Source organism: Ornithorhynchus anatinus, chromosome 5 (genome assembly GCF_004115215.2).
Source record: "Ornithorhynchus anatinus isolate Pmale09 chromosome 5, mOrnAna1.pri.v4, whole genome shotgun sequence".
In the NCBI taxonomy this organism is placed as follows: domain Eukaryota; kingdom Metazoa; phylum Chordata; class Mammalia; order Monotremata; family Ornithorhynchidae; genus Ornithorhynchus; species Ornithorhynchus anatinus.
In genome coordinates, this window is record NC_041732.1 from 8,538,253 (window position 1) to 8,560,741 (window position 22,489).

The 22,489-nt window shown below is 46.3% G+C and overlaps 1 protein-coding gene across 1 annotated transcript in view; it reads right to left on the bottom strand.

Annotated features, from left to right (window-relative positions):
* Positions 1-1,457: 1,457 nt before the first annotated feature.
* Positions 1,458-22,489, bottom strand: part of ANP32A (acidic nuclear phosphoprotein 32 family member A) — a 33,962-nt gene continuing 12,930 nt past the window's right edge. The window contains exons 2-7 of the mRNA XM_029065520.2: positions 12,466-12,615; positions 12,069-12,191; positions 9,209-9,410; positions 5,729-5,826; positions 4,678-4,741; positions 1,458-2,778 (exon numbers count right to left, since the gene is read on the bottom strand). Of these exons, the coding sequence (XP_028921353.1) occupies positions 2,717-2,778; positions 4,678-4,741; positions 5,729-5,826; positions 9,209-9,410; positions 12,069-12,191; positions 12,466-12,615 (699 nt within the window). The 3' untranslated portion in view covers positions 1,458-2,716. The remainder of the gene's footprint in view (positions 2,779-4,677; positions 4,742-5,728; positions 5,827-9,208; positions 9,411-12,068; positions 12,192-12,465; positions 12,616-22,489) is intronic.

Below are 22,489 nucleotides of genomic sequence, written 5' to 3' on the forward strand. Positions count from 1 at the left end.
TCTATATTCATTCATTTTCGTATTTATTGAGCGCTTACCGTGAGCAGAGCACTGTACTAAGCAGAGTATAATTGGGCAACCGAGACAATCCTTACCCAATAATGGGCTCACAGTCATTCATTCATCACATTTATTAAGCACTTATATCTTGCATACTACTTTGCTTACCCAAAGTATACAATCAATCAATCAGTGGTATTTACTGAGCGGTTACTGTGTGCATAGCACTGTACTAAGCACTCGAGAGAGTACAATACAACAGAGTTGGCAGATACGTTCCCTGTCCATAATGAGCTTATAGTCTGGAGGGGGAGACAGATCTTAAGGGAATTTCTCATATAAAATTAAAGATGTGTACATCAGTGCTGTGAAGAGAATCATGAGGTATCTCACCTGCTGGGGAGACTGGGCTGGGTGACTCTTTCCTCCTTCAGACTGGCCAGAGGAGGAAGGAGGAAAGAAAAATGGGTCCAAGGGTGGTTGTTCTGAATATCAAGAAGGGCATTTATTAAGTGCTTACTATGTGCCAAGCACTGGGGAAGCGGCATGGCCTAGTGGATAGATCCTGGGCCTGGAAGTCAGAGGGACCTAGGTTCTCATCCTGGCTCTGCCACTTGTCTGCAGTGTGACCCTGGGCAAGTCACTTCACTTCCTCTGTGTCTCTGTCACTACATCTGTAAAATGGGGATTAAGTCTGTGAGCCCCATGTGGGAAGGGACTGTGTCCAACCTGATTTATGTGTAGTTCCTCCAGCACTCAGTATAGCACCTGGCACACAGTAAGCACTTAACACATACCAAAATTATTATTCTAATTTGGGACATGGACTGGGTCCAACATGATTTACTTGTATCTAGCATTCAGACAGTCCTTGACACAAAGTAACTGCCTTTCCAAGCGCTTAGTACAGTGCTCTGCACACAGTAAGCACACAAGAAATGATTGAATGAATGAATGAATATCATCATCATTATTATTTTTTATTATTACCATGCTCAGAGCTGGGGTAGATCCAGGATAATCCACCGGAACACAATCCCTAGTTTCCCCTAGGGCCCAAGGTCAAAGAATACAACCTGATTAGCCTCTCTCTACCCCAGTGCTTAGTACAGTGCCTGGCACATAGTAAGCACTTAACAAATACCATTAAAAGAAAAACAACAGTAAAAACAACAAAAACACCCTCAATCCTCTCTTGGTTAAAAAAACCCAACACCCAGCAACCGAAAAACATCTTTTTCCACTTAAAATGGATAGCAGGCCGTTACACTTTGTTGGTATGCCAAGCTAAGATGCCCCTCTGCTCTTGCTCAATTGCATCTGAATAGCTATTACATAGCGGAAAAAGCATTTCATCAGATGATAAATATCTGTGACACTTCAACTGATCAGAGAGTTGTTGAGGATTTAGTCCGGGACAGCCAGTGTACCAATAAACTCAAAGAAGCCACCCCAAAAATTGTATAAAAAGATTTATTGAAATTTATCAATGACAAACAGACATAAAACTCAAAGTTTGGCTCTTTGTGGGCAGGGGGGTGGTGGAAACTGTTGCAAATGCTTTTATACAGATGAAATATTGACTAGGAAATACAAGTCACTTCTAAAGCGATCTTAAAGAGGGATATGAAATTAAAACTGTACATTCACTAGGTATTTGCAGTCATTTCACTGACTTCCACTGGGTAAGAAAATACAATTTTGTATTAGTATTTCGTGCTTGAGTGTATGAAAAGAAACCCCTACACCACATGCAGTACTGTCCTGCATTTAGGTTCGTAAAAATTTCCAAAGTACAGAGCACAAGTGGAAGTCATTTCTCATCATTTTTAAATCAGCCTGGGGGTTAAGAACATAAAACAGATCCAAATTGCACACACCTTTTCTTTTTCATTTGCTTTTTTTTAAAGGGTCAGAAATTAGAATCTTCAAATTCGTTTCACTCCAAACCTAAGAAGAACCACACTTGCGTGTCTTTTAAATGTCTGCCATTCTCAGAAGTCTGGCTGAGACACAGCACAGGTCAACTCACAAAACAAAGTCCTAAATAATGGGGGTGGGGCGGAGGGATGGGGGAACAATACGCTTTTGGTCACTATTTACAAAAAAAAAATAAAAAAAAAATAAAATAAAATTTTAAATTCTCCAGGACCAGCGCAGGCTGAAAACAGCAGTCACTTAGGGACGAGAAGATGGAAGGGGCGGGGGGGAAAAAATAATTTTTTGGAGGCGCCACCCTCAGCCCAGGGGCTGGGTCCTTGGAATTTCCATCCTCTGCCTGCAAAGTCCAGAACAGTGGCCGAGTCACGATCGGGAACTGGACTGACCGGTCGACTCGAATCCGGCAACCCAAACGCCGAAGTGGCCTGACAGCCGAGATGCGCATTAGGCCTCTTCTTTGCTCATCTTGGAAAGTTTTAAGGATATCAAAACTACCCACTCCAGGAATAAGAAACAAATGACCACTTGGTTTATACTTACTATTGCGTTTTCGGGAATTAAACTGGACACAAAGGAAAAGTTAAAAAAAAAAAAAAGAGTGGCAGTAAAAATAGTACTTTATTCCTCCCCCCCTGCAATACACTTTTCCCCCCCTCATTCCCACAGCAACATTACAATCAGAAAAAAATAAGTTTGGGGGGGAGGGGGGTGGCGGAAAAATACGGGTAAAAACAGTCAAATCACAATAGGAATTTTTCAAAATAGGTTATTCCGTTTAATCATCTTCATCCCCCTCATCTTCAGGCTCTCGTTTTCTCTTCTGTCCCCTTTCTTCTTCTGAAAAACAAAGGTGTTATGGTTTATACTCCAGCCTAATCTCCGTTTCTTAAGAACATTGTCAAGTGACAGGTGCAGATTAAGACTACCACGGGGTCTCATTTCCCTGACCGAACCCTCATTTCTCCTCCTCCCACTCCCTTCTGTGTTGCCCTTACACTTGAATTTGCTCTCTTTATTCGCCTCTCCCTCAGTCCAATGGCACTTATGTCCACATCCATAATTTATTTGTGTGTATTAATGGTCCATCTCCCCCTCTAGAATGTGAACATATTTTGGGCAGGGAACATGCCTACCAACTCAGTTATACTGCACTCTCCCAAGCACTCAGTACAGTGCTCTGCACACAATAGGCTCCTCCACTTGCCTGTTATGTGACCTTGGACAAGTCACTTCACTGCTCTGGGCCTCATTGATCTCATCTGAAAAGAGGGATTAAGACTGCGAGGGCCATGTGGGACATGGACTGTGTCTAACCTGACAGTGAGTTTGTAATTTGCATCTTCAGGGCTTAGTGCCTGGCCCATAGTAACCCCTTAACAAATACCATTAAAAAAAAGAGTGCTCAATAAATGATTAATTGATTGATCACTGGGGGCTAAGCTCAACAGTGAGGGGTTGAGGGACTGCAAAGGATCTAGGGCCAGGATCAGTTGGTGGTGGGGTGAGAGGTGGTAGAACCCACTCCTCCTCTCTGGGAGACGACACTGAGGTGGGAAATGGTCAGAATTCCAGGGGGAGACCCAGGGATAGGAGTTGATGACATCAGGTTGTGAAATTTGGGGGAGTCCCGCTAGTAATGGTACTATCTCTCACTCCACATTCACTAACCCCTATCTCATCAGCCCCAAATCCCTTCCTGAGAGGGAAGGAAGGGGTGAGAATCATTGCCACTTTACAGAGAGGAAAATGGGGGCTGCCGAGAGGTCAAGTGATTCACCCGAGGTCACCCAGCAAGACAGAAGAGAGTGGGAACCTAGATTCTTTGAGCCTATTGCTTCCTAAGGTGGACATGTCGGGGACAGGGGTGAGACCAAGGTGAAACAGAGAGGAGGTCGGTAATTGAACACAGCCGTCAAAAATCATTCTGGAAAGGGGCTTCTTTTCATAGGTCTTAACCTGCTTTGTTCAATGTGACAGGAGGACCTTCTGAACTAGAGGAAACTAGTTTACCTGGGTGGTCGTTTTCATCAGGTGTCGAAACTCATGGGAGGCTTTTCTGTTCTCATCGGAAGGCCAGGCCCACAGCTAGACTTGGGGCCCAGGCTCCCTTTTCTCTATTTTTAGGCCCGCTATAGTAAGGAATGTCTGCCTTTCTCTCCTGGGAGAAAAACGTGAAGACTTCCTTTGGCTAAGACCTCTACCCAGCCCCTCAATACTTGGAAAGGAAATGGAAAAGTGGCATTGATTTCCATTAATGGTTCTTGGTGATCAGCCATTTTGCTCACTGTTATTATCAGATTTGACTCTTAAAATCCGATTAGGCCGGGGAAGCGGAGGGAAGGAAACCACAGAAACAACAAGGCGGAAGTCCGGGCCCAACATGCTCATTACCATTCATTCTCTCTCTCCCCCCCTCACCCCAGGTCCCAATCCTCAGAGACCCCACAATGTCACACCTGTCCCCCCATCCCTGACATCTAGCCCAGGGTTACTGCCTCAGCGGCCCCACCCAGAACCCAACACCACGGTCTAGAACCTGTCCCTTTAGCACAAAATCCCAGAGAAGAGGCCAGAACATTTCCTCAGACGATTTGCCAGACTTAGCCAGGACACCAACAGGCTCACTTACAAAAGGAGAGTGTGCTAGGTGAAAAGATGCCTCTTCCTGCCCCCCCTCCACCAGACCAACAGAAGACACCACTTTTAGCTGCCTGGATAGAAACATCGCCATCATACCTCCGAGCTCTTCCTCGTCCTCATCGTCGTCTACCTCACCATCGTTGTAGCCTTCCTCGTCCTCCTGCGAGAGGGAGATATGGAGTCACAGGAGGGAAAGGAATTGGGGTCGGAGGCTGGCGGGGACGGGAAACCTTGCTTCTCGTGAGAGGAGGCTTAACTGGCTGGCCTCCAGTGCTGGGAGGTCCCCGTGAGGGAAGGAAATTTAGGACAGAACAATGGCGAGGACAGGAGGCCTCTCTTCCTGTGAGAGGAGGCCTAACTGACTGTTCTCCAGGCCTGGGAGGCCCCTGATGAGGGAAGGGAATTTGGGTCAGAAGGCCGGCGGGGACGGGAAGCCTCTCTTCCTGTGAGAGGAGGCCTAACTGACCAGCCTCCATCCTTTGGAGGCCCCTGCTGACCACTAAAACTTCTAAAAAGACATGCCTTATTGAAGGCACATCTCCAAGAGGCCTTCCCCAACTAGGCCTCTTCATTTCTTCTTCTCCCACTCCCTCTGCATCGCCCTTGAACTTGGATTTGGCCCTTTTATTCACCACCCCCTTACCTAAGTTACTTAATTCTTATCTTGTAGCTACCCCAGTGAAAAGTACAGTACTTGGCACATAGTAAGCACTTAACAAATAGTACAATTATTATTAGGTGATATAGGCCCTGTGCTCACAGTCTAAATGGGAGGGAGAACTGGTATTTCATCCCCATTTTACAGATGAGGAAACTGGGACACATCCAAGGTCAATCAGTCAATAATATCTATTGAATGCCTGTGTGCAGAGCACTCTACTAAGCGCTTGGGAGAGTACAGGAGAACAATATAACAGACACATTCCCAGCCCACAATGCAGTTTTGTTGCATTGTGCTTTCCTGAGTCCTTAGTATGGTGCTCTGCATATAGTAAGCGCTCAATCAATACCATCGATAGATAGACGCGGTTGGGAGAGACCAATACAATAGAGTTGGTCGTTGGTCGACGATCCCTGCCCACATGGAGCTTACAGTCTAGAGGGGGAAACCGACATGAAAAGAAATTCGCAAAGAGCCTGGGCTTACCTCCTCCTCTCCACTCACATCTTCCTCTTCCCCTTCCTCCTCCTCATCATCGTCCTCCTCATCATCCACCACCTGAGCGTCTTCATCATATTCCTCCTCTACTCCAGAAGAAAAAGACAGCGGAGAGTTATTGATCCAATCAATGAGGTCTTCTCAGTTTTCACAAGACTCTATTCAAACCCATCCTCATAAGGACAAAACAGGATTATCCTCTCCTTTCCTACTTTTTTAAAAAATGTTATTTGTTAAGTGCTTATTATTACCAGACACTGTACTAAGCACTGGGGTAAATACAAGTTAATCAGGTTGAACACAGTCCATGTCCCACGTGGAGCTCACAGCCTTAACCCCCATTTTACAGATGAAGGAACTGAGGCCCAGAGAAGTGACTTGTCCAAGGTCACCCAGCAGACAAGTGGCAGAGCTGGAATTAGAACCCAGGACCTTCTGACTCCCAGGTCTGGGCTCTATCTTCTAAGCCACACTGCTTCTCAATATTCTTTGGGTTTACTCCACCTCAAGCTTTTTTACTAAGGGGTTTTCTCCCTCTTGGCATAACTAGTAATTGTGGTATCTGTTAAGCGCTTACTATGTGCCAGGCATTGTACTAAGCACTGGGGTTCGGGGAGAAAATACAAGCAAATTGGGTTGAACATAGTCCTTGTCCCACATGGAGGTTCACAGTACTAATCCTCATTTTACAGATGAAATAACTGAGGCACAGAGAAGTTATCCCTAATAGCCAAAGAGTTAAGAAGGTAGGGTTTTGGAGCGCTTGTTCCAGCAATGATTTTAGTAGAACAGGAAGTAAGGAGACCAGAAATAAATTTAGACAGCCCTTCTGTTTTTCAGGGCACTTCCAGTCAGCTGTAGTTACTGAGCACTGTACTAAGCGCTTGGGAGAGTACAAGAGAACAATATAACAGACACATTCCCTGCCCACAACGAGTTTACAGTCTAGACTAGAAATAATATAATCAATGATCTCTTCACAATTTCTTTGTGAGCAATGGATGGGCAGGGGCTACTGCCCTTTTTTGCAGATGGAGAAACTGAGGCCCAGAAGGGTTAAGTGATCCATCCAAGGTCAGTCTGCAGATGACAAGCAGTGTGGCCTAATGGAGACAGCATGGGCCTGGGCTCTAATTCCAGCTCCACCAGTTGCTTGCTATGTGACCTTGGGCAAATCACTTCACTTCTCAGTGCCTCACTTTGCTCAACTGTAAAATGGGGATACCTATTCTCCCTCCTACTTAGAGAAACAGTGTGGGCTAATGGATAGGGCATGGACCTGGGAGGCAGAAAGACCTGGGTTCTAATCCCAGTTCTGCCATTTGTTTGCTCTGTGACTTTGGGCAAGTCATTCACTTCTCTGGGCCTTGGTTACCTCACCTGTAAAATGGGGATTAAGGCTGTGAGCCCGATGTGGGATAAGAACTGTGTCCAACCTGCTTGGTTTATATAATAATAAGAATAATGGCATTTGTTAAGCACTTATTATGTGCCAGGCACTGTTCTAAGCCCTGGGGTAGATACAAGCAAATTGGGCTATCTACTTCAGTGATTAATACAGTGCCTGGCACATACCAACTTAAAAAATAAATAAATAAATGCCATTGAATGGTTGATTGAGCTCGTTATGGGCAGGGAGTGTGTTGGCTTCTTCTGAATTGCTACTTGCATTCTACCAAGCACTTAGTACAGTGCTCCGCCCAGAGTAAGCGCTCAATACATACGGCCCCAGGCCCCACCTCATTTCACTGGAAGCAGTAGAGATGTTTCTGGCCAAAGCTGAAATCCAAATCACCTTTCCCTCCCTGCCCACCCCAGTTTGAATACCAGGGAGTTTTGGCTCTACTTTCCTCCCCCTCCCTCCTGCCACCCACCCCATTTTGTTTCTCCGCACCACTGCCCTGGCCCTGGCCCTGGCTCAGCCATTAGAGGGCTAAACGCCCTTGTCCGCCCCCATGAAGGGATGAGATCCAACCCAGCTGGCTCCATTTAGTATTATGGGGGTCCAAGACCCCACCCCAACTGCCACGAAAATAATTCATAATGACTGTAGTACGCTCTTCGTGAAAAGAGCATGGACCCGGGAGTCAGAGGACCAGGGTTCTAATCCCAGCTCCGCCCCTTGATTTGCCTAGTGACCCTCGACAAATCACTTCACTTCTCTTGGTCTCGGTTTCCTCATCTGAAAAATGGGGGTTAAGACGGTAAGATGCATGTGGGACAGGGGCTGTGTCCAACCCTATTATTCTGTATCTACCTCAGCACTTAGTACAGTGCCTGGCACATAGTAAGTACTTAACAAATACCTCAATTATTATTATTATTAGTGAAACACCTACTCCGAACATACAACTAAAGTAAATACTAGAATAGAAAATAATAATAATGTTGGTATTTGTTAAGCGCTTACTATGTGCCGAGCACTGTTCTAAGCACTGGGGTAGATACAAGGGTATCAGGTTGTCCCACGTGGGGCTCACAGTTTTAATCCCAATTTTACAGATGAGGTAACTGAGGCACTGAGAAATTAAGTGACTTGCTCAAAGTCACCCCGCTGACAGGTGTCAGAGCCAGGATTAGAACCCATGACCTCTGACTCCTTGAAAGAGCCCATGCTCTTTCCACTGCACCACGCTGCTCCTCTAGCATATAACCTCAACGGCCCATTCATAGTCCCTGAAAGCTTGACTAGACATCTAGACTGTAAACTTGCTGTGTGCAGGGAATGAGTTTCTTCTGCACTTCACTTCTCCATACCGTACTTTCTTCCTCTGTAAAACAGGGATCCGATACCTGTTTTATGTACATATCTGTAATTTAGTTATTTATATTAATGACGGTCTCCCCTCTAGATTGTAAACTCATTGTCAGCAGGGAACTTGTCTGTTTTCTCATCTGTAAAATGGGGATTAGAACGGCGAGCCCCACGAGGCACAGGGACTGTGTGCAATCTAGCCCAGAGCTTAGTACAGTGCCTCGCACATAGTGAGTGTTCAACAAATACCATTCTTATCCAGTGCTGAGCCATAATCACGTTCATAATAATTATAAAACTAAATCTAAACCCTGACTACATTCAAGCACTGCATCAGGATTCACAGTTTAATGAAAAAGGAGAACGATATTTCACCTCCATTTTCTATGGAAAAGGAGGCCCGGAGAAGCTAAGTGACTTGCCTAAGGTCACGCAGCAGGGAAGTCTTTTGAAACATAAAATGAAATGAATGACCATGCCGAACAAGAGAAGATGGCCTCTCCCTCGCATCCCCAACCTCCTCCCCCAGTCTTCCTGGTGCCGGGTTCAGGGGTCTTGCCTAGAGGCAGAGTGATAGACCCAATGATTCCCGGAGGGCTTGGTCAGGCATAGAGTCGCAAACCTAGCCCGAGGATCCTTCTGGACTTCTGCCAGCAGGGTCCGGGAAGCCCTACCCCTCCTGGTCTGATCCCCCTGGTCAGCCGGGTACGCACCGTCTTCGTCCTCCTCGTCGTCATCATCGAGTCCCTCCACGTAGCCCTCCGCGTCCGAATCAGGGGCTTCTTTGTCATCCCGGTCGTAGCCGTCCAGGTACGTGAGTTGGGGGAGGAGTTTGAAGACATTTTCTCGGTAGTCATTCAAGTTGGTGACCTCGCAATTGAAAAGGTCTAAGCTCTTGAGGTTTTCTAACTTTTTCTGCAAGGAAAAATGGTGAGTGCGTGAAAACTCCGCTCCACTGGAGGGTGCCTAAAAAAGGTCGATTTCACGCAGCCCCGAAACAGCGGTCTCGGGTCCCCAAAGGGACGGCTCGGACTCAAGCTGAGGAAATGGCCAAATCACCCTTGTCTGTTGCCTTCTAATCGATTCAATCGTATTTATTAAGAACGTACTGGGTGTAGAGCACTGTTCTATGCGCTTGGGAGAGTACATATAATAATAATAATAATAGCAGTATTTGTTTAGCACTTACTGTGTGCCAGGTACTCTACTAAGCACTGAGGTGGATAAAAGCAGTCCAATAAACGGACATATTCCCTGCCCCAAAGGAGCTTCCTGTCTAGGTAAACTCCTTGTGGGCAGGGATTACCTACCTCTGCTCTTCTGTTCTGAGCTCTCCCAAGTCCTTAGTACAGTGCTCAGCATGCACTCAGTGCTCAAAAAAATACCACTGGTGGGTTGTGCCTACGTTAAATTATAACCAGCTCTTAATTATTACAGGGCATATTTAGACTGTGAATCCCATACGTTGCCGACCTCATTAACTTGTACCCATTCCAGAGCTCAGTACGGTGTTTGGCGAAATGCAAATGCTTAACAAATACCCCAATTACTACAAGACCGTGGTCAACCTGCCTCTCGGCTTCCTTTATTTCTTTCCCCTGGCTTCCTGCGTTTTGCTCCTCACTGGGAAGCAGCATGGCCTAGAGGAAAGAGCATGGATCTGGAAGTGAATACTGACCACCACTTGCCTGCTCTGTGACCTTGGGTAAGTCACTTCACTTTTCTGTGCCTCAATTCCCTCATCTACAAAAAGGCGTCTTTGTACCCATTCTCCTGCCAAACTAGACTGTGAGCCCCATGTGGGACAGGGGCTGTGTCCAACCTAATTAACTCATCTCTACCCCAGCGCTTGGAACAGTGTCAAAAGGGAGAATTCAAACCTCTTCATTTTGCTCCTGGTTGGCAGCTTGGGTTAAAAGTTGGGTGGAAACTCAACATAGAGCAGCCTTTCCCCATAAAATATATTTATATCTTCATACCCATTAGAGTTTACACTCCTGTGGGCAGGGACCATGCCCCGTGGTTCTTCTGCTTCTTTTCCCCCAGGCTTTTAATTGTAGTACAGTACAGCACACTTAAAAGATGCTCAATAAACCGCAACTATGTAACATTAGGCTCCTTTTGCAAGTGGGGAAACTGAGGCTTAGACTAGTCAAAGGCCTAAATTTCACAGCCAAGAGCTCTCTGCTCCAAGGGGAGAGCTTTAGATGCTCCTCCCCTCCTTGTTCGGGACCCCCAAACTCAGGAAACCCTAAGGGTTTTATTTCAAACAACCACCCTGCTGCTCAGAAGGGCAAATCCCAGAATGCTGCATGGTTAGTTGTGGAATCTGTAATTGATTTATTATTTCTGTAATTTATTCATTTACATTAATGTCTGTCTCCCCCTCTAGACTATAAGCTCATTGTGGGCAGGGTATGTGTCTGTTAGACCATGCTCTCCCAAGCACTTAGTGCAGTGTTCAGCACATGGTAAGCGCTCAATAAATATGACTGACTGACTGGACTGTATTATGCACTTTAGCGCTACACACTGAGGTAGGCCCTGGGGAAGATACAAGATAATCAGCGTCAACTCACTCTCTAACCCTCACGGGGCTCAGGTAGGGATCATGGGAGTCAGAGGGATCTGGGTTCTAATCCCAGCTCCACCACTTGCCTGCTGTGTGTACCTGGGCAAGTCTCTTCACTTCTCTGGGCCTCAGTTAACTCATCTGTAAATTGGGGATTAAGTCTGTGAGCCCCTGTAGGACCTGAACTGTGTCCAACCTAGTTACCTTGAATATACCCCAGCACATAGTAGAGTGCCTGACACACAATAAGCACTTCACAATACCACAATTATTAACATGAATGAGAGGGAGGGGAGGAGGTTTATGACTTCGGCAATGTCTGGTCGAGCCCGAAATGTAGCTTGGAATCAGCGACCAGAATCTCGCATTGCAACTTGGTTCGACAGGCCACAAATTCCTGTCTCGACCTTCTCTAAAGGGACATATCAAGCTTGACACACACCTGCCAACATTCACAAAGAACGTCCATATCATTAAATTATAAATGATAAATTACTTATTCATATTAATGTCTGTACCCTCCCCAGACTGTAAGCTCATTATGAGCAGGATATGTGTCAGATTCTGTGGTACCATACTGTCCCGAGCACTTAGTATAGTGCTCCACACTCAGTAAGCGCTCCACAAATACCACTGATTAACCGATTGATGCCCGGACTATGATTTGAGGAAAAGGAGATATTCCTCAAGCAAGGACCCTTTAAACTGAGCACTTGGTCCGGAGCATTCCCAAAAAAATTATTTTGGGGATTCTCCCTGTCAGAACTCACCCCACCCCATTGCCCCCCAACTCTTACCTCTTATGTACCCATCTTTAAAGTTGAGTGCTACCCCTTACCTGGAATTTTTTTTTGTGCCTGTCTCCCCCGACCTCCAGACTGGAAGCCGGGCGAGGGCAAGGATCATGTCTGCTGACTCTATCGTCTCTCCTAAGTGCTAAGTACAGTGCTCTCCACACAGCGAGCGCTCAATCAATACCCGTGACTGATTATTTAACTCACCAGCGGTTCTATTGTACTGAGATCTTTTATTTTGTTGCCGCTTAGATTTAGATGTGTGAGGTTCGGACACTTTTCTGCCAATACTTCCAATCCGCCTGAGAGTCTGTTATCACTTAGTTCAAGCTAAGGAGGAGAAAGAGAGTGAGAGAGAGAAATTAACACACACACACGCACACACACACACACATACACACAGCAATACTTAAAATTAAAACACATCCACTGGGCTGAAACAAGCCTCCCCAAACCAAGCCTGGTAAACCGGCTTCAAGAAATTGCTTTGCATGTCCGTGCAAAAACCCGACAGGTAATTTTAATTACTCCGGCGGTGAAAAACAGAATCCTCTCCCTCCCTCCCCCACCCCACCCAACACACGTGCATTCCTCCTCTCTTTACCTTCTTAAGTTTGTTTAACTTTGGTAAGTTTGCGACTGAGGTGAGGCCGACGTTGATTGTGCTTAAGAACTCCAGTTCTTCGAATTCATCTGAGAGGCCCTCGATCTTACCTTCATCTGATCGGCAGTTGTCCAAGACGAGCTCTTTAACCTGCGTGCGAGAGGGAGGCAAAAAATACAAATTCATTATGGTATTTGTTAAGCACCTACTATGGGTCAGGCACTATTCTAAGCGCTGGAATGGTTACGAGAGCATCAGGACGGACACGGTCCTTGTCCCACGTGGGGTGCCCACTCTGGGGGAGGGAGAACAGGTATCGAATTCCCATTTTAATAATAATAATATTAATATTATGGTATTTATTAAGCCCTTACTATATGCCAAGCAATATTCTAAGCACTGGGGTAGATACAAGGTAATCAGGGTGTCCCACGGGGGGCTCACAGTCTTAATCCCCATTTTACAGATGAGGTAACTGAGGCACAGAGAAGTTAAGTGACTTGCCCAAAGTCACCCAGCTGACACTTGTGACAGCCATGTGAGACAACCTGATTACCTTGTAACCTACCTCAGTACATAGAACAGTGCTTGGCACATCGTAAGCACTTAATAGATACCATAATTATTATTATTATTTATTACTATTAACCTGATTATCTTGTATCTACCCCAGTACTTAGCACAATGTCTGGCATATAGTAAGAGGTTAACAGATATCAAAATTGTTTTATTATTTTTATTATTAGTAATAATAAAATCCTGGCTCTGCTACTTATCTGTTATGTGACCTTGGGCAAGTCACTTCACTGCTCTGAGCCTCAGTTCCCTCAACTGTAAAATGGAGATTAAGGCTGTAAGCCCCATGTGGGACATGGACCGTATCCACCCTGAGTAACCTATGTCTAACCCAAAGCTTAGTACAGTGCCTGGCACATAATAAGCGCTTAATAAATACCATAAAAAAAAGCTAAGGGAGGGGTGAGTAAAGGGAGCAAATTCAAGTGTTTAATACGATTGGGCAATCGATTGAGAAACTTGGGTGGTAGGAAAGGAACAGTCTGACGGAAGAAAACACAGACACAGGCTCGCCCGCTCTCGGACACCCTGGCAGACGTGATCCTGTGAGGTGAGGTGAGGTGAGCGCCCCAGATTCCACCTCAGGGCTCGAGGCTCTCGGTTTGTGTGGGAAAGAGGGTGGGGGATTGGGGGTCACCCATCTCCAGCGGAAGGGGAAACCTCCCCTCCCATGGCGGTTGGTCAGTTTGAGCCGCATTTCGGCATTTCCTTCCTCCGGGTGATTACCTCAGCCTGGCAGGCCACGTTAGGAGACAGCAGCTTGGATTCCCGCCTTACGACCGAGCCGCAAGGGAGAAGGGGGTGGGGACGAGGACCCGCTTCAAAGAGCCGCCATTTTGGGTCCTTTCAACTGGACACGTTCAGGCCTTTGTCAGGGCCCGGGGCCTAACAAGGCTCAGGGGTCCGGGTCAGGGAGCCGTGGGGGCCGCTGATGTATTGATGTCTGTCTCTCCCACTCTAGACTGTAAGCTTGTTGTGGGCAGGGAACGGGTATGTTTATTGTTGTATAGTCTTTCCGAAGTGCTTAGTACAGTGCCCTGCACGCAGTAAGCACTCAGTAAATACAAGTGAGTGAATGAATGGAGGTTGCATGCGGTCAGAAGGACAGGGACCACTTTAGCAGGAGACACCCGGGCAGTAGGGGATTCCTGACGTCAGAGTCGATCCATTAGAGATACCATAGCCTTCGATTTGAGACTGCAAAGTGGCCCCAAAACTCTTTTATCAATCAATCGAACAACAGTATTTGTTGATCGTTTAATGTGTGCGGAATATTGTACTAAGCGCTTGGGAGTGGACAATATAATAGAGTACGTAGACATATTCCTTGCCCACAGCAAGTCACGTTTACAGGGGCAGACAGACAGTTAAAATTAGGGAAGCAGCATAGCTTAGTCCTGGATAGAGCTCGGGCATGGCCGCCACTCGTCTGCTGGGTGACCTTCGGAAAGTCCCTTCACTTCTCTGGACCTCAGTCACCCCATCTGTAAAATGGGGATTATGATTGTGAGCCCTATGTGGGACAGGGACTGTGCCCAACCTATCTGCCAGGACTTGAGACAGTGCCTGGCACATGGTAAGCACTTAACAAATACCATTTTTTTTTAAAAAAAACAACACCCTGCTGAAATTTATACCCACATTTCTTCTTTTCTGGGCATTAGCCATTGCAGACTTAATGTGCCAAACCAAAAACCCTGACCTGGACATAATGTTTGCACAACGTTATGTCCCGCTTATCCAGCTCAAACTGCATTCTGGAATCTAAGTGCCAAGTGATGATTAGTCTAAAGGGAGGGCCTGCAATTTCAGAGATCAGAACCTTATTTTCCATCAAAACTCTTCCCCAAAACTTAAAAATGAAACGTGTGGCTATTTTCCATTTTCTAACGGTTGGAACTATTCAAGTTGCGAAAACTGGTTTTCATCGTTCCCTACCTCACCCCTCAAAAGTTTATTTTTCCAACTGTAGAATGGCCAGTAACCATGGCAAATAGAAGACTTTGTGAAGGGATCCAGGAGAGATATATGAAAAAGAGAGAGAGAGAGAGAGAGAGAGAGAGATATGAGAGGCAGAGGGAGACAGACAGAGACAGGTTAACTGTCTGCAATGATCCAAATGAATATGGCACTTCCCAGACTTGAAATGCCGGCCCATTAGAGTGTATTGTGGTATTGGGTATGCACTTACTATGTGCCAGGCACTGCTCTAAGCACCAGGATAGATACAAAGCGGGTTGGACACAGTCCCTGTCCCACATGTGGCTCCCAATCTTCATCCCCATTTTATAGATGAAGAAGCACAGAAGTGAAGCGACTTACCCAAAGTAAACGGCAGACTTACCCAAGCGGACAAATGACTGAGCTGGGTTTAGAACCCAGGTCCTTCTGACTTCCAGGCCTGTGCTCTATCCACTAGCCCACCCTGCTACTCAGTAAAGAACAGAGACATAAAAAAGTGCCTGCTAAAAACTAAGTTTTCTACTGCAAACGGGACAATGTGGCAAACACCTTTTTACCTTTGCAGAAACCTGCTAGGTTATATTGCTTTGTTTCTGGCTGGGAGAACACATTGAGAAGTTCTGACCACCTCCTTCTCTGCTCTCTGCATAATGTATACACCTGTACTCAAGAGTGGCCAGGGCCCCAGATGCAAACAGACTGATCACTCAAATTTCCGGAATGAAAAAGAAGGTGGCGAAAAAACCCATCAAAATCCATAAAAGTAAACCACCGCCCCCCAGTCAAAAGAAACCTGCCACAAGACTTTAAAAACAGCTCCTCCAAGGCAACCAGGTGAATTGAGCCAAACTCATGGCACTGGGGCCTGAGAGAAACAAGACTGGGACAAAAAGCAGTCCTTGCTATGGATAGAGCAAGGGCCTAGGAGTCAGAAGGACCTGGGTGCTAACCCCTAATTTGTCACTTGTCTCCTGTGTGACTTTAGGCAAGTCACTTCACTTCTCTGTGCCTGTTACCACATTTGTAAAATGGGGATTAAGACTGTGAGCCCTAGGTGGGACAGGGACTGTTTCCAACCCAAACACCTCATATCTACCGCAGCACTTAGTACAGTGCCTGGCACATAGTAAGCACTTAAATACCACTATTATTATTATTATAATTATTTCACCTCTTTGATCCAGCAAGCTTAGCTCCCAAGCCCATTCCACTGCGAGACTGGAGGAAAGCCTCTGGGCTAGCAGTGGTCCAAAGATATCACGGTGAGTGAGATGGGAGATGCGAGAATCAGGAAAACAGAAATGTTCTAAAACTTTCAGCCATTTCATACATTTTACCACCCAGGTCCCTACAATGATTCCGAGGGCACCAACTTCCAAAATGGCTGCTGCCCCCAGTTTGTAATCAGGACTCTGCCTACTTTACCCTCCATTAGCAGGTTAGAGAAATAGCATGGTCTAGTGGCTAGAGCCCAGACCTGTAAGTCAGGAGGCCCTGGGTTCTAATTCTGGCTCCTCCACTTGTCCCCTATGTGACCTTGGGCAAGTGGAATGTGGGCAGGGAATGTGTCTGTTTACTGTTGTACTGTACTCTCCCAAGCGCCTGGTACAGTGTTCTGCACACAGTAAGTGCTCAATAATAAACCACCAATAGAAGAGTTTCCAGTCAGGCCTAAAAGAACCCAAAGTGGAGGCCTATTCAAAGGGCTGAGTACAAAGTTCTGCATACATTAAGAGCTCAAGAAATATCACCAGGATAGAGCACGGGCCTGGGAGTCGGAAGGATTTAAATTCTAATCCTGGCTTTGCCACGTGTCTGCTGTGTGACTTTGGGCAAGTCGCTTCATTTCTCTAGGCTTCAATTACCTCATCTGTAAAATGGGGATTAAGGGTCCCATGTGGGACACGGACGGTGTCCGGCCTGATTAACTTGTATCTACCCCAGTGCTTACTACAGTGCGTGGCACATAGTAAGCGATTGACAAATACCACAACGATAATTAAAAGGTTTGCACCACGGGGTGGAACATTCTTTTTTATGCTTCTTGGTACTTTCCCAAGTACTCAGTTGAGTGCATTACACCCAGTAAATGCCCAGTAAGTACCACTGCAACTTCTGCTTAGTCTTCAGTCAGCCAGACTGCTTATAGCAGTGTTTGAGACATAGTAAGCGCTTAACAAGTACCATAATTACTATTATTGCCATTACCACCGATTGAAAGACTGATTTCTCTTTGAAGATTGTTCTCCCTGAATCCCCTCTAAATCCCTGCCCCTCACCCTCAAAATGAAAAATTACCCTGCGCCAGCAACCCCAAAGCAACAACTTCTATTATTGAAAACCCAAACCACAAGGCCATCCTCCCAGCTTCTCCCTCCCCTGAAGATGCAATCCCCTCTAGACTGTGAGCAGGGAATATGTCTGCTTGTTGTTATACTGTACTCTCCCAAGCGCTTAGCACTGTACTTTTCACACGGTAAGCACTCAATAAATATGACTGACTGACTGAATGAATGCAGTTGTTCAGCTTCGCTCCTTTGAGCCTGACGATTAGCAAACAGATTTGATTCAACTATGAAAACACCAAGTGTCTGAAGACTAAACTTCCCTTAAACGGGCAAACAAACGCAGCTGGAGACCTCCCTATGACATCAAGGTTTCTGCTCCCAAGAACGTTAAATATGAAATCCCCTCGACACATCTGTGCCACGCTCCCTGCCTCTCCCCACTCCCCCTTTCCCAGAAGCCCCCGGGAACGGGTCGGAGGCGGTTTTCCGCAGATCAGGCCGACAGCCGTTGTTCTCCACGGTTATTAACATTCTTTGTTACCTGGGAGCAGAGGCTCCTCCAGGCGCTCGGCCTGTACTTACCTGCCTGGTTACCTCGCATGAAGCCAAAACCCTGTCCCACCAGCAAAGACAAATTCAAGGACGGCTTTGCCCGAGCAGTGGTCTCTCTGATGACCCCCATCTCCAGACTATAACGGATCTGGGAGACACAGGGCATGGAAAATTGATCCCGGGTGACACGGCTCTCTGCCTCTGACCTTGGTGAAATGATCAAGTGGCCATTTACTAGCGCTTTCCTGATACAGTCGTTTCGTTTGATGGTATTTGTTCAGCGCTTACTATGTGCCAGGCAGAGAACGTGCTTGTTTATTGTTATATTGTACTCTTCCGAACACTTAGTACAGTGTTCTGCACACAATAAGCACTCAATAAATTTGACTGAATGAATGAATGGGGTAGATACGAGCTAATCAGGTTGGACACAGTCCATGTCCCACTTGGGGCTCGCAGTCTTCTTCCCCATTTTACAGTTCAGGCTTACTGAGGCACAGAGAAGTGACTGACTTGCCCAAGAAAGGGAAAATGGAAAGGGGTTTTGAAGGTCACGGAATTTTCTAAGTGACCCTCTCGGCCTCAAACCCCAGAGAGCAATTTTCCCTGTGGCCTGACTGAAGTGAGAAAGCAGCAGTAAATAATCAATCAAAAATAATCAGTAATATTACTACAACCGACCAATTTTTTAAATGATATCCATTAAGAATTTACTAAGGATGAGCCCTCTACTAAGCCCTGGGGTAGACACAGTTCCTGTCTCCCAGGGGGCTCACAGCCTAAACAGGAGGGACAACTGGTATTTCATTCCATTTTACAGATGAGGAAACTGAGGCCCAGAAAAGTTAAATGACTTGCTCAGGGTCACCCAGCAGGTTTGCAGGTAGAAGGCCCTAGATGGGGATTTTTCAAGTCAGGAAATCAGCTCTGCTCTTATGAGGGGGCCCACAAGATTGTCAAATTGTTATGTGTTGCTGTGGACTTGGTCGGCCTCGTCATCCGTAACACAAAACATCTTAAGGCACCCATACTCTAACAGTGCATAATATTCTCTATCCTCTTCATGGGCAGGGAACGTGGCTACAAACTCTGTGCTACTGTGCTCTCCCAACCGCTTAGTACTGTGCTCGACACACAGCAAGTGCTCAATAAATACCATTGATGATGATCCTTTAGAGCATATGCTTGTAGGTAGGGAATGTATTTATCACTTCTGTTGTATCGTGTACTCCCCCAAGTGCTTAGTACAGGGCTCTGCATACAGGAAGCGCTCAATAAATGCCATCGATCACTTCCGCCCAGTGAGGTCTAATTAACGGACCCATCTACAAAACAAATGCCCGACTCCATGGAGGAGATTTTGGTAAGTTCTCTTTAACCATTTAATTGCAGGTGATTGTGAAGCAAATCTAGGGTCTGAATATGAGAGCAGAACTAGAATCAAGTAGAACTTTAAAATCCCGTGCTCTGGCACCCATGCCGCTGGAATGTTATTTCCTCGGCAAGGAAGTAATCTCTCCTTTCGAGAGGAATCTCTTCATGTTAAAATCTGGACTGTAAGCTCGTTGTGGGCAGGGAATGTGTCTGCTAATTCTCTTGTACTGTACTCTCCCAAATGCTTAGTACACAGTGCCCTGGGACTGGACAGAACACAAGCCTGGGAGTCAGAAGGTTCTATTCCCAGATCCGCCGCTGCCTGCTGAGTGACGCTGGGCAAGTCATTTCACTTCTCTGCGTCTCAGTGACCTCATTTGTTAAATGGGGATTGAGACTGTGAGCCCCATGTAGGAGGGGACTGTGTCCTACCTGATAAGGCTTGTATCCACCCCAGTTTTTAGTACAATGGCTGGCACATAGTAAGTGCTTAACGAATACCACCATTATTATAAGTGCTCAATAAATACAACTGATTGATTGATACGATGCCGGATGAATAGTTCCAGACTAAAAGCAGCCGGGAATCACCCAACTTGCTGGCAGGTAGCCTGGTCCAACTGGCTTTCTCCATGCCACTAACTCACACCATTGGCCCAACCTAATCAATAATAATAATTAATAATTATGGTATTTGTTAAGCGCTTATTGTGTACCGGGCACTGTACTAAGCACTGGGGTGTATACAAGCAAATCAAGTGGAACCCAGTCCCTGTCCCATGTGGGCCTCATATTTCAATCCCCAGTTTAGAGATGAAGTCACTGAGGCACAGAAGTGAAGTGATTTGACCAAGGTCACATGGCAGACAAGTGGTGGAGCCGGGATTAGAAACCATGACCTTCTGAGTCCCAGGCCCGTGCTCTATCTACTACGCCATGCTGGTACTTACTGAGCACTTTCTGTGTGCACAGCACTGTACTGCATGCTTGGGAGGACAGTATAACAGAGTTGGCAGGCATGTTCCCCACCCACAAGAAGCTCACAGTCTAAAGAGGGAGACTGACATGCCTGGTAAATAGTAGGCCCTTAAATACCAAGAGTCTCTGTGCCCCCATGTGGGGCAGAGAACAAATGTCTGACCTGATTGCACTGCACCACCCCAGTGTTTAACAAATACCACAATTATTATTATTTTGGCAGATGAGGAAACCGAGGCCCAAAGAGGTTAACTGGCTTGCTCAAGGTCACACAACAGGCTGGTGAAGTAACTAAGACTAGAACCCAAAGTCCCCTGACTCCTACATCTGTGCTAGGCCCCTACTGTGTGAAAAATGACATCCTTTCCAGCCAAATTAAAGGAGGTGGAGGGAAAAACAAACAAACAAAAAAACCCAACTCTGGATCAGGAGGAGGGCACCTGGATCATGTCCAGAGTTTACCACTCATTCGTTCTGTTATTTTGGCCAGATCCTTTTTTTACACTGAGCCTTAGTTTCCCAGCCTGTAAAATGGGAGATAGGGATCCATTTCTATGCTTAAAACCACAAAAAATTCAAAAAGAAAACATCTTCTTGAGAATGAGACACGTGTTCTCTTTTGTCCTGCAGAGTGACGGTTTAGAAGATCTCTTCTTCAAAGAGCGTTTTCAAAGGTGTGAGATAATACTGTTTCTCCCAACAAGCAGTGCGAAGGCCCGAAGGTCCGGGGCTTGCTATCCAACCCTAGGGGTTAACGGGGTTCTGACCCTGTCAGATGGACAACCAGGCAGAAGCAACCCCCAAGCCCCTGTTAGGGATGTCAGGGCCTCAGTCAATCAATCATTGGTATTTACTGGGCGCTTACTGTGTGCAGAGCACTGTACTGAGCGCTTGGGAGAGGACAAAAGAGAAGAGTTGGTAGACCGGTTTTCTGCCCACAAGGAGTGTGCAGTCTAGGAAAGAGGGGTTAAATTATGGATACATACAGCAGTGGGACTGAAGAAGGGGTGAATAAAGGGCACAGAGCCAAGTGCGTAGGCAAAGCAGAACAGAGAGGGATTAAGGCTTTAGTGGGGGAAGGCCAAGCTGTTATTCATTCATTCAATCAATCGTATTTATTGAGCACTTACTATTGCAAAGCACTGTACTAAGTACTTGAGAGAGTACAATATAACAATGAACATACACATTCCTGCCCACAATGAACTCACGGTCTAGAGGGGGAGACAGACATTAATATAAATAAATGGATAAATGAATGAATAAATTACAGTTACATACAGATATATTCATATGTGCTGTGGGAATTGGAGGGAGGGTGAATGAAGGAGCAAGTAAAAGCAACACAGAAGGGAGTGGGAGAAGAGGAAAAGGAGGGCTTAGTTACGGAAAACTTCTTGGAGGAGATGGACCTTCAGTAAGGCTTTGGTCGGGGGAAGCGATGATCTGATATGAGGAGGGAGGACGTTCCAGGCCAGAGCTAAGATGTGGGCAAGAGGTTGGTGGCGAGACAGAGGAGATCGAGGTTACCTGATTTAGGGCTCCTTCAGAGAAACCACCAACCTACCTTTCAAGCCTCATGAAAGCCTATTGCCCCTGAAGGCCTCTGGTGGTAATCTTTTTCTTTTAAATGGTATTTGTTAAGTGCTTACTATGTTATCAGCCACTGTACTAAGCACTGGGGTAGATACAAGTTAATCAGGTTGGAACACAGTCCCTGTCCCTAATGGGGCTCAGTCTTTAGCCCCTTTTTACAAATGAGGGAACTGAGGCCCAGAAGTGATGCGACTTGCCCAAGGTCACCCAGCAGACATGTGAGAGAGCCAAGATTAGGCCCAGGCTCTTTCTACTAGGCCACATATTTAGAATTTTAAGCCCCTTGGGGGTCCGAAGTGTCTGATCTGACTGCACTATATCACATCATTTGTATCGCCTGCATCACGTCATTTGTATCCTGCAGTGCTGGGCACATTTGCTGTAGCATTCTAACTCCCTTTCCAGTGAACCCGAAGGTCCCAGGCCCAAGAGAAGTGGCCACATCAGAGCCCGCCCCAATCCTTCCTGTGGATTTAAAGGCTGTGCCCCTCACCCATTTTCACTTCCTGTGGCCAATGGCCACAGCAGAGCGGTGCCCTGCTCGGCATGTGGGCAAACGATCTCTCCGCTTGCACACCGTTCATTCATGCACTCAATCCTATTTAATGAGCACCTGCTGTAGGCAGAGCACTGTACTAAGCGCTTGGGAAAGTTCATTACAACAATAAACAGACACATTCCCAGCCCACAGCGAGCTT